At 48.4% G+C, this 12,690-nt stretch overlaps 2 protein-coding genes across 3 annotated transcripts in view; one reads left to right on the top strand and one right to left on the bottom strand.

Annotated features, from left to right (window-relative positions):
• Positions 1 to 6,370, bottom strand: part of ANKRD35 (ankyrin repeat domain 35) — a 32,745-nt gene extending 26,375 nt beyond the window's left edge. Inside the window, exon 1 of one of the 2 annotated variants that reach the window (XM_083716432.1) lies at positions 5,389 to 6,370. Coding sequence is in view for 1 of the 2 variants with exons in the window: in XM_083716431.1 (XP_083572557.1) it covers positions 5,389 to 5,427 (39 nt within the window). In the remaining variant the exon portion in view is untranslated. The remainder of the gene's footprint in view (positions 1 to 5,388) is intronic. The other variant, XM_083716431.1, reaches the window with a different exon arrangement.
• A 2,197-nt stretch (positions 6,371 to 8,567) lies between these two features.
• Positions 8,568 to 12,434, top strand: LOC310833731 (relaxin-3 receptor 2-like). Its single transcript, XM_083716503.1, has one exon. The coding sequence runs from the start codon at positions 10,263 to 10,265 to the stop codon at positions 11,601 to 11,603; it is 1,341 nt and encodes a 446-aa protein (XP_083572629.1). The 5' UTR covers positions 8,568 to 10,262; the 3' UTR covers positions 11,604 to 12,434.
• Positions 12,435 to 12,690: the final 256 nt, after the last annotated feature.

The following is a 12,690-nucleotide window of genomic DNA, read 5'->3' on the forward strand; positions in this document are numbered from 1 at the left end:
TCCACGTTGCTTAGTAACCGCCATTCAAGCCAGTAATAAAAGAGGAAAGAGCCTCAAAGCTGGAATGCGGAATGTGGAAAATGTTATTTTTATTTCATCGCCTGGCTCCATCCCACACAGGACAGGTGGCCGACGGCCATTCTCCTTTCTCCCATGACAGCCATTCTTTTTGCAACATCACACACTGCCTCCAAGCGGGTTGGCAAATTTCCCAGAAAATATATACTGTAGTTAATTGCCCTGGAATAAGTTGCCTTGGGAAAGCGTAGGTCTTAAAAAAGAAAGGTGGCATGAAGCTGTGCAGGAGGCAACAGGGATTCAGGCAGCAGTGCAAAGATAGCCTTTGTTGGGATGGATATAGAGATCTAGGCATTCACAGGCAGCTTCTAGCTCATTTCTTTCCAAGGAAAACAGGGCTCCAGTCTGGCAAAACTTAAAAGGGGTTCAATGACACCCACACCCACACCCACACCCTAAAGGTAGAAGGGAGGGAGATTCAGGATAGAGCCCCTTCTGCCAAAGATAACTGAATTGCAAAGTTGGCAGGGACCCCCAGGGGTCATCTAGTCTAACCCCCTGCAATGCAGGAATCACAGCTAAAGAATCCCGGACAGAACACCGTTCTCCAATGAAGGAGAATCCACATATATAAAAGGCAAAGCCCTGCAGCTGCCCGGGCAGGAAGTCAAGCCAAAGAAAAAAAAATCAAGGCTTTCTTTTGGGGTTGCGGGGTGTCATGCTTTTGGTTAAAAGGTTCACTTGTCCCTTCAGTCTCGGGATTTTTATTTTAAGCAGATCTGTTTCAGCAGCTCTGTGAAGATGGGCAAAGAATGTGCTTGGAGACAATCCGGTTCTGAATGCCGTTGCTGACGGAGCAACACGCCCAGAGTTTGCGGAGGGCAACATTTCACAAGGGCCACACACCCCGCTGTTGCTTAAGTTCTAATTACGCTGGGAAACACAGTCCTCCTACAAGATACAGCTGGGACCTTTCACTCTCAGTTCTCTCCATTCCCAGAAAGGCAAGAGGAAAGTCTGCTTTCGTTGGACAATTATGACTATTAATAGATTTGCTTTCTCTCTCTCTCTTTTTGTAAAGTTTTAATTTCATTTTATAACGAATATAAAACAGGGAGAAGAGTTATAAGAACAGGTGAAAATTAAAAGAGGAAAAACAAAAGCACAAAACAGGCTCCTAGAATGATGAATTAGAATGAATAAAATAGCAAAGTAAAGAGTATGCGGGCTATCTGATTTTGATCAAGTCTACTTTCAGATTTGTCAGGCTTGTGTTGAGGGTTGCCTTGAAAATGCTGGCTCTGTTGCATATATAATTAAAGAACACCAAATCATATAAAAAATGCTTGAAGGGCTCTAGTGCTTGTAAAAAAAACAACCCTCAATTTCTAAGTCATTTTCGCCACTATAGCTCCTATGCATTTGCTTTCAGCCTGCCATTTCCTCCAGGGCAGTGGTGGCTAAACTCGGCCCTCCAGATGTTTTGGAACTACAATTCCCATCATCCTTGACCACTGGTTCTGTTAGCTAGGGATGATGGGAGTTGTAGTCCAAAAACATCTGGAGGGCCAAGTTTGGCCACCACTGCTCCAGGGGAATCAGGATAGCGTGCAGAGCTCCCCCTGCTTTTGTCTTCACAACAACCCTGTGAAGCTGAGAGAAAGCAGCTAGCCCAAAGTCACTTAGTAAAGTTTTGTAGCTAAGTGGGAGTTTGAACCCAAGTCTCCCAGTACTCTAACCACTGCACCACAACTGCTCTTGGTAAGCTGTAAGGTGCCTGAGAACTTATCCCAGCTGTTTTGCAGCCCCATAGAAATACCCACCTGATGAATTTTTGCCTGTAAACACAGCTGTTTAAAGTATGGGAGCCTTGCAAGAACAAAAAAATGCATTGGCGAGCATAAGGCAGATACAGAGAAAGGCTAGGGTGATGTACCTTCTGGAGAAGAGAAGGTTTTAGACTGGTGCTGCTTGTCATTTCAGGCAGCTGTGGGGCAGACAGAGAATCCGAACTGGCTTAAATTCTGCCTTCTCCCCAGCTCTCTTTAAAGGCACAGGAGCCAGGTCCTCTTTTGAACCAGGCCACCGCTATTCAGGGTGAAATTGTAAGATATTTTTCTCTAGAGAAATGTTAGCATGCACCGACATTTCATAACCGCTCTTCCGCTCTTCATAGCGGACATCATAAATTCAAGGAGCCATAAGCAGGAAATGCAATTTGGGCAACCAAAGGATTCCTGAGCATGTGTAGAGAGCTCTCCGTCGTGACCAAAAAACACAAGCAGTTGGTGCCCATTTGGGATCCAGGATAAAGATGTTCTGAGAGAAGACTTGGTGGTCTTCTTGAACCCATCAGTCTCTGCTGCCTAAGTCATTGGACAGGTCCCTTGGTTTCAATAATAAAATTCTGGTAAGATGTGCAGATGTCAAAAAGTGAAGGAATGTGCCTTCGCAGGGCTGATGATCACCCGATTTTATTTTGTCTCCCCATGCAAAGAAGAAGATCAGCCCAGAGAGCTGACGTCAGAGCAGTAGATAAGCTGCCATGACCGGGCCTGTTTGTCAGGCCTCGAAGTCACTTTGCTCAGGGCCAATTTCATGCTAAACGCAAGTCGTCCCCAGGAGTGGATACACCCCAAAGGCAGGATGGAGCAAGACTGAGCAAAGCCTCATGTCAAGAAAGGAATTCATGCTGAGACTTCCAGTTGGTCATGCTTTGCTTTGAGCTGAGTTTGTGTGTCAGCCTTCCCATCGTGGCCTCATCTGAGCTGGGACTTGTTATTGATTGATTGATTGATTGATTGATTGATTGCATTTATAAGCTACCTTTTCTCCCTCGAAGGAGCTCAAGGTAGCTTAGCTGGTTCTGCCCCTTCTCATTTATTCCCCACAACAACCCTGCGAGGTGGGCTAGGCTGAGAGAAAGTGTGACTGGCTCAAAGTCACCGAGCGAGCTCCATGGCCAAGTGAGGTTTTGAACCCTGGTCTCTCAGGTCCTAGTCTGACGCTCTAACCACAACACCACACTGGCACAAGGACTCAGATCAAGATCCTGTGGTATGAAGAACAGTGCCTCTGAACACGTGCAGAGTGCCTTTCATGCATCACCTATCTCCAGCCTACTCCTAGGAATCTGGGGAAACGACTTGCCGTCATATATCCCCAATGTTCTGCACAGACAAGAGCAATGGTTTGCCCTGAAAGATACCTCAGGCCTCTGTGAAGTAAGGTTGCCAACTGACCAGGAACAACTACAAAAGCAGGCATGCTTGCTCTTAAAGGCACAAGAGCAACTTAATCAGGATAAACCACCCAGTAAAGTTTTTTATTATTATTTGTCGCATGGAGACAGACGCAATTACCTATTATTATAGTAATATCATCATCAGGCCAAGTGGCCCTTTAAGGAACAGGAGTTGATTAAAACGTTGGCAACCTGAATGGAGCCTCTTTTTAAATGAACAAGAAAAGTGTGACACTGTGCTTTATTGGAAACAGCCACCCACACGTTGCACGTTGTTACATTATTAAATGCATGGCCTGTTTATGCAGCCAGGAGTTATTGGCTCCACAAACCAGACGCCCCTGTCCTCTGCTGATATCCCTGGAAACAATAAAAGGAGACTGCCCAAGTAGTTTTTGAGAGAGGCTGCCACTGGTTTGTCCTGAAGGACACTGGTGCCTCAGCGGGAGAAACCTCTTTACAAACGCAACTCGTGTCTAGAGCTGTCAGGTCAGGAGCATCCTAGACCCTGAATTGCAAGGCCCAGCCCAGCTCTTTTCCTCCCTCCGCACTTCCATCACTGAGCCTTGGAGATGGAGGTTAATTGGGAGAGGGGAGCCGAGGACAGCAGACCCTCCCAGAGTGTCTCTGCTACAAATGGCAGCCGGGTCCTGCCAGGCTGAATCTTGCATGCTGCCTGCACAATCCCAGGCTCAGACAGACTTGCACCTTGATCCTTTCTCTTCCCATCTCTGCATGATTCTGTCATTATTCTAGACTTGGAAACAGGGCAGAGGCTGGTGGCTTACCCAATCTGGACCTTCTAGATCAAACCTTTTTTGGGGGGGCAGGGGTGCCCCTTTGTTCCATAAACTCATCTCCAACACCTATCACCCTACCCTATCAAAAGCATTATTTGCATGACCAACTAAGGAAGATAGTAACACAACAAAATTCAAAATTTAAAATTTAAAAGTTGTGCTTTTACTCAAAACCCAATTCAAACTATTGAGTTACTTAAGTCTGTCAATTAACCCCACAGTCTCCCACTGGTTTATCCAAAGGTTTGCATTGTCCTCACTCGCCAATCGGCAAACGCTGCCCCACAGAAACTAGCCTCTGGGTTGGCGAAACTTATGCCCCTGCTGCAAAAAGAGGTCAAGAGAAGCTGCCATTTGGCATAACATTCAAATGGGTTAATTTGTATGCATAGTGATGCAGATATAGATAATGACTATATAAATATAAATACGGAGATAATTAAAAGAAATGCAATACAGTGGTACCTCAGGTTAAGTACTTAATTCGTTCCGGAGCTCTGTTCTTAACCTGAAGCACTGCTTTAGCTAATGGGGGCCTCCTGCTGCTGCCGGGCTGCCAGAGCACGATTTCTGTTCTCATCCTGAAGCAAAGTTCTTAACCTGAAGCACTATTTCTGGGTTAGCGGAGTCTGTAACCTGAAGCGTATGTAACCTGAAGCGTATGTAACCCGAGGTACCACTGTACTTCTCCCCATAGTACCAGTGTGGTGTAGTGGATAGAGTGTGGGAGACCAGGGTTCAAATTCCTATCTGGCCATGAAGCTCACTGGGTGACCTTGGGCCAGTCACACACTCTCGGCCTAACCGACCTCACAGGGTTGTTGTGAGGATTACATGGGGAGGAAAAGAAATATGTACCCCACCTTGAACTCCTTGAAGGAGAGATGGGTTATAAATGTAATAATAAGTAAACAGTGGGAAAGGCTGCACTCAGTGATCTGTATGCTTGCCTACTCAGGCTGCTGTTCTCCAGGTGCTGCTAACAAGCACCACAACTACCTGCTCTTCTTTTCTAAGGTTCTTCAAGCCAGACTAGGCCTGGACAGACCTTCAAATGGAGGATTCATTGAAATGGAGGGCAAGTTGGACACATGGCCATTTTCCTTACAGCGTCCAGGGAGCGTTTGCAAGCAAAGCTGAACCACATGTGCATGCTGGGTGGGTGTTTGTTCTATGATAGTCTCAAAGGAAACACACTCTGCCCATGCTCAGGAGTACTCTGTTTTGCTCCCTGCCTATTCCACACAAACTTTTATTTCCAAAATGAGAGCCACTTGCAAGCGATCGGAAACGGAGATTAATAACCGAGCAGTGCTTGGAACTCACCGCCACTTGATTGCTGGAACAGGAGAACATCTTCTTCATGGCTGCTGCAGCAGCTGCTCCTGCGTTCTGCCGTCTCCAAACACGAGTGAGATGAACCACATTCAAACCATCTCCGAGAAGAGGCCCGTGGTCAGGAGGAGAAGAGTCCGTCTGCTCAGCCCAGGCGCCCGGCCTGGATGGGAAAAGGAGGAACCAGCAGAGACATCCATGGAGCTGGAGCCCCAGAGAAGCTCCTGGCTGGCTGCTGGAGCCCAAAGAGGTGTCTGGCGGCGTCCAGGGAGCGTTTGCAAGCAAAGTCCTGTCGGCCCGCAGGCCTCACCGCATGAAACCTTGGTGCCCACCCCCAGCACACCTGTTTCACAGTCCCAGGTCTGAACTTGCCTCAGAGAGAGACGCTCTTTGCTAATCTCGCTTGTCTCCTGACTTTAAAAGGACGGAGGTTCCCGCCCCGCCCTCTCCCTCGAAATGATGGGCGATTTTTTTCTTCTTCTCACATTCCGTCACCAAAGAGGCAAAAGCCGGAGCCCTTCAATGATAGCTTGTTTACCTGTGGGCAACTTGCAAATGACAGAAGCCACCCTTTCTCCAAGGAGCTCAGTTGCGTCAATGAGTTCCCCACTCAGCTCCGCTTCCGTCCGCACAACAACCCTGCAAGGGAGCCTGAGAGAATAGTGCGTGGCCTAAGGCTGCCTAGCGAGCCTTGTGGCTAAGCTGAAGGGCTTGAATTTGGGCCTTCTCCACCCTAGTCCAAAATCTTGCTCAGTTTCACTGTGTGTAGATGTTCTCTACCTGTATTTACAGACCTATTTCCACACTTCCGATCACTGTCTCAATTTTTCACTCGGTTTCTTAAAAGACAGATGCCAGGCCTGTCAGGGAACCAGGCCTTTAGATGAAAACTCAGCCTGCTAATCCCAAACATGTTCCATCTGCTCATGATCAGAGACACTATTTCCTTTGACTGGTACAATTCCTTCACATTATTATTAGTATTATTTAATTAAATGTGTACACCAGTGTTCATCCGTAGATCTCAGGGCAGTTCACAGCGTAAAAATACATACATAATAAAACAAGAACAAAGCAAACCAATAACGTCCCCTCCCACAGAGACAAATCCTAGCAGGAATAACAATTTCTGAAGTCAAATCCTGGAAAGTAGAATCTCCAAGTTTCTTTTCCTGAGCTGAGCACCTGAATGGCCAAACCTGTTGGATTTCTGCCTGCTATATTTCTATTACTGTACAGGATAGCTTCCTGTAATAGAAATATAGCAGGCAGAAATCCAACAGGTCTGGCCACTGATTTCTGTGTTTGTTACATTAGTTAGTGGCTTCTCTCTCAGAGTGACCCAAAATGACTTACAGCAAAACCAATTAAGAACATCCAATAAAAATATAAAAGCACAGCTAAGTAGATAAATGGATCAGGACTTCCTGATCCCACCCTACTAAAAGAGGCCATGGAATTAAGGGCCAAAAATCTGCTTGAATATAAAAGTCTCTGCCTGGTTCCTAAAAACAGATAAAGGCAATGCCAAGTGTGCCTTCCAGGAGAGAGCATTCCACAAGTTGGGGGGAGGTCACCACTGATAAGACCCTGTCCTCGTGTTGCCACCCTATGGCTCTCTCAAGGAGCGGGCACATGGAGATGATGGTCATAGGATCCAGGTTGGTTCGCATGTGGAGAGGTGGTCCTTGAGATCTTGAGCCACATAAGGCTTTATAGGTCAAAGCCAGTACTTCAAACTGAGCCCAGAAACAAATTGCTAGCCCGTGCAGTTGTTCCAGGGCTGATGTTATATGTTCAGACTGCCCTGCTCCAGTCAACAATCTGGCAACCGAACGCTGCAGCAGCTGGATTTTCTGAACCGCCTTCAAAGGCAGCCACATATACAAAGCATCACAGTAGTCCAACTTAAGGGTTGTCACCCCCAAGCTATATTCCTGCTCCTCAGAGAGAGTGCAACACCCACCAAGAGCAGGCCATATCCTATTTGTCTGGTCTAGGGAACGACCCACTAAAAGTGCCTCCTTCTTAGCTGAATGGTCTGGGCATAGCAATCCAAAACATCTGGCGAACACCAAACTGGCTAGCCTTGGAATAGCCAATAAGCATAAGGGGGACCAGTGATGACTCACACACACACATACACCCATTGGACAAACCAGTAAATAATGGGGTAAGTCTTCAGGCCCATTGCCTCCACGAGGGCCTGGGGGAACCCTGAAGTTTCCAGAAGTTTTTAATGCAACACTAAGGGGACAACAACAACTCCTTACCCCAGAACAACCCAATGAGGACGGAGCACACTCAGTAGCCACAGGCAGGGGGAATGCAAGGGAGAGGGAATAGTGGAGTCCTCTGATTGGCTGGCTGAGACCTAGCACTCTGGCTAGGAGGAGGATATACTGCAACATTCTGTTGCAGGTTGCAATTGTCTAAAGCAGGGGTTGTCAGCCTGGTCCCTACTGCCCACTAGTGGGCGTTTCAGGATTCTAGGTGGGCGGCAGGGGGTTCTACAGCAGAAGCTGACTCCTTCTTCCATCGAGCACTGGTGGGTGGTAAGGAAATTTTACCATCAAGAAAGATGCATTAGTGGGCGGTAGGTATAAAAAGGTTGACTGCCCCTGGTCTAAAGCTCTGGCAAATTCTGTGCTGAGATATCAAAAGCCAGCCAGTATGCATCTAAATATATGTGTTAATTTTGCCTTGTGGGCTGAGGCAATGAGCTATGCAGGCAGGGCCGTCTTTACCCAGGGGTGCAAGGGGTGCAGGGCACCCAGGCGCCGAATTCTGGGGGATGCCAGGCGCCCGCAGCTGAAGCCGCCTAAGCTCTTAACTATCTACCTGTTATGAAATAATAAATACTTTTGATCAAGCTAGAAAAACAAAATACATATATACATAGGTATTACTGAAATGTATACCTACTGTTTTCCTAAAGGGCTTTTGACTTTGTGCACTCATTTACTAAAGATGCCCCACACTGCGCCAGCGGTGGCGCTTGTCATTCATAACAGCGGTGCTAAATGAACAAATAAAAAAGTTTGGTACTTTTCCCTCCCTTCTTTTGTAAACAAGAGATAAGGCATAAGCGTGGTGTCTGACACAAGCATAATAAAAAATAATTTGGGGGCTAAACTAAATTTGGGGGCGCGGGGCGGATCTTTGCATATGCTAAAGACTGCCCTGAATGCAGGGCACTCTTTCTCCCCACTTAATGACAACTTCATTCAGGCACCCCTTGGAGGCTTGAATGTTATGAAAACGCTTCTCCAATGCATTTTTCAAGCATGCCTTGCTCGTCACCATAGGGACTAGGAACTTGGTTTTCTTTACTTCTTTTTTTTTTTAAGCTATTGGGGCTTCTCTGGAAGTCTAACCACATGCTGCAGTTTCAGTTGTGGCATATGCACAGCCCGCCCTCCGAAACAAACACAAAAGCCATCCAACCATCTCCTCCTGGCTGGAATGCACTGGAGGCGTCTGCGGCAGATTATCTGTCTGGAGCATCACAGCCAGAGGCAATTCTTTCAGCAGAGCTAAATGTCGCAAAGAAAATGGTGAATCAGTTCCCTGCTAACACGCAACTTGGGTGGCTGGAGGAAGCATTTGTAGGTACCAAGATGGTGTACATTATTCTCCCCCTCCTCATTTAATCCCCACAACAACCCTGTGAGGTAGGTTAGGCTGAGAGGCAGTGGCTGAGCTCAAAGGCACCCAGTGAGCTTCATGATGGCCGAGTGAGGATTTGAACCCTGGTCTTTTCTAGGTCCTAGTCCAATACTTTAACCACTACACCACATTTGACGGTGTCTTCAGTGCAGTTCTCATCTCTTCCCCGTATGAGAGGCAACGAAAGCTTCGTCTGACACAATTCCTCCTATTCACAGCTACACAAAAGCCTTGGTAGGCCGACCCAATGACAAGTCTCCTTGTTTCATTAGAATATGCTTTTAACCACCAGAAACAAAACTCGGCTGAAATTTTGATTAACGCCCACCCCCAGAAGTGGCGAATCTAAGCCAGCTTGTGAATATCTCACATATGTGAGGGAAACTGAGGCAACTGGCTACTCAGTGGTAGCCCAGAGGCACTCTGCAGAGACTCAGCTAGGCCCATTCTTCTCTCAGGCGCTTTTGTTGCAAGCCCCCCCAGCATCCAAGCAGGGCCGAGGGATAATGCACCTTTCTCCTTTCTCCTTGGGAAGCGGTCTCTCTGCAAAGCCCCTTCGATAAGAGCAGCAGAGGTTTCCCAGAATGCCTTGCTTCTTGTCCAGGGTCCTGCCAGCCACGTCAGGCCTGACTCAAAGTTCCCTTTGCACCTGCTGCTGGTTTGCATCACAAAGAAAGCTTGGTGTGCCAGAGAAGATAAATAACCGAGCAAAGAGTTCAAACAACCCCACGTGAAGAGAGGCCAGGACTTTCTACTCCCCGCCCTCCTCTTCCTCCTCCTCCAAGAGAAACCCTGCCCCACCCCATCTAAATGAGGGGCTGTCCACCATCACACAAGGCGTGGTTAGAACATTCTCAGCTTTGCCAATTAATCCTTTTTTCTCATTTCCCCAAGGAAGGAAGGGACAGACACCAGCCTGGACTCGGGAGAGACAGGCATCGATGCCAAGGAAGTCCCCTGTTTCTCAAAGGGGAAGACTGAAGGACCTGGGACCTCAACCACTTGCTCTCTTCATCTGCTGTGTCCGGAAGGTTCTGGAAGAATGGACTTTGGGTTATTCAAGGCTACTTTTCAAGCTTCCCTGCTGTGCAAACCAACCTTCACAGCCTAGGAGGATTCGACGGCCGGCTCCTTTCTGCTCTGGCTATGCAAACAAGCCATGGCAATCAGTCAGAGTTTTCGGCAGGTTTTGATGGATGACGTTTTCTCCAGCCGTGAGAGAAGCAGCACGTGCCACGCCTGACCGGCGCAAGGGTCCCAGCCACGGAGGCAACACAGGATTTCAGCCAGTCTCAAAGATGCAGTCAAGCGGACTCTGGGAGCCTGAGCGGAACAGCAGCCTCGCGGATCCCAGAATTGGGAACTGGTCATTGATGGGAGGTTTCGACCTTGTGGGGGATGGCAGTGCCTTGACCTCATCGCCAGACATCTCATTTGGCCTGCAAATGTTCATCGCTTTCATCTATTCGGTGGTCTGCTCAGTAGGACTCCTGGGGAATGGGCTCGTGATGTACTTGATCTGGACTCACAAGGGCAGGCCCACCTCGGTCATCAACATTTTCGTCTTTGGCTTAGCAGTGGCGGACTTCCAGCTCTCTCTGACGCTTCCCTTCTGGGCCACGGAGATCACCTTGGACTACAAGTGGCCCTTTGGGCAGGCCATGTGCAAGGCTGTCCCCTCCCTCACCACCCTCAGCGTCCACGCCAACGTGTTCTTGCTGACCGCCATGAGTGTCACACGCTACTGGTCCGTGGCTTCGGCCCTCAAGGACGGGTCGAGGATGACCCCTCGCGTGGCTCAGTGCATCACTGTGGCTCTCTGGGCCTTGGCTCTGGTGGCCACCGTGCCTGTACCAATCTACACAAAAGTGGTGGAATACGGCGGCATGAAACTCTGCTTCTACAAGTTCCCCACCACTCGTCTCTTGGGCGTCTACCACCTCCAGAAGGTAGTGTTCACCTTCGTGGTCCCCCTGGTGGTCATCTTGACCTCTTACCTCCTCCTCCTGAAGCTCCTCAAGGCCCACCAAGTCCAAGGCAGCAATCCGAACCGGCAGAACCAGGTTGCCACCACCGTCCAGTTGGTGGTCGGATGTTTCTTTGCCTGCTGGCTCCCCAAACAGGCGATCACTCTTTGGGGGGCTCTGGTCCAATTCGAAGTGGTGTCCAGGGGGGATGCCTTTTACTTCCTCCACAATTACATCTTCCCCCTGGCTACCTGCTTGGCTCACAGCAGCAGTTGCCTGAATCCTGTGCTTTACTGCTTGATGCGCCAGGAGTTCCGGGAAGCCACAAAGGAGATCTTCCAGAGGCTCTCTTCTGCGGCTTCTTCCTACCAGTACTTTTCCTCTCGCAAGACTTGGGAGGACGGCGTGTTGGTGGCTCTGCCCCGTAGCCCGTCTCAGAACCCCAGCAAGATCTCTCACAGTGAAGAGAAGGAAGACTCTACCCTCTCCACCATCTTGGAGCCGAGAGCCAAGGAGCCAAACGCAGTCACCGAAGTGGAGTTGATCCCTGGGGTAGAAATGCTCATGTGACCCTCTGCAAGTTGAATTACTGAAGGACCCCGGGGCAAAGATTCCTGGATGCCGAGGAAAACCGGTTCGTGATCACTTTCTGACCTGACAGAAAAGTTTTGTTATCATAGAACTAGAGGGGGCTTCTTTGAGCTGGGGGTCTCCAGAACTGACCCCCCCCCAAGGATCTGTGGCCAGTGCTCAGCCTTGGCACCTATGACGCCATAACAGAGCTCCCTTGACCATATGCAGAGGGCGTTTCTTGCTACTACACATCTGTGGTTAAGAGAAAGGACTTCTTCTATGATAGTTAGGCAGGATTGAGCCCCTGCACCTGCCAGCTTAGAACTAATCATTAGCAATGGAGGTCAGAAAGATAGCTTGAGATCCCCCGGGGGTCATCATCTGTGGCCAGGTTATGTCAAATTCCTCATTCTGTAGCATTTCATGCCAGAAATTGGCCAAAGAGATTGTTATGAGTTTTCGAGGGGAGGAAGTAAGATGAATGTAAGAGATCCTTCTAACCCCTGTTAAAATATAAGCCAGGCTAGTTTCCTGTGATGAGTTGATAGCCTGGGTGATGGGCCATTTAGAGAAACAAAGGGTGTTTGTGTGAGACAGCAGCTTGGGAATTGTTAGGCCAAAGCCTGAGTTTAGAGTTGAGTTGCAGTGATGTGACCTAAAAGGAAAGCAGCAAGATGGAGTCAAAGAAATGTTTGAGTGCAATGTTTGATTTCTGTAGGAAGCCAAGGTTGCGGCTATGGGAGAAACAAGACCCTTTTCGGGTCTTGTGAACCCCTCCATCTAGGCTCAGGCTGTATATGTGTAAATAAACCATATATTCTAAAGACACCACAGTCTCTTCTGTGCCTCATTTCCAAAGGAAACACAAAACCTGGAACCCCTGGAATCTCTCACTGCTCAGAAATTGGGGTGACGGGCAACATTATAATGCTTCCCACCATGGGCAGTAAAACTGGATGTGGGGAATCTGTGATCAGAGGTCCTGACTTTTAAAATTATTGTCATTTCAAGCCAGACGGGGCCTGAGGAGTGGCAGCCGGGAGGGGGCTGTTTAACCCTGTCCACTGCACCATTTCCCTCATCT

This window comes from Podarcis gaigeae (genome assembly GCF_964106915.1).
Source record: "Podarcis gaigeae genome assembly, chromosome: 16".
Lineage (NCBI taxonomy): Eukaryota > Metazoa > Chordata > Lepidosauria > Squamata > Lacertidae > Podarcis > Podarcis gaigeae.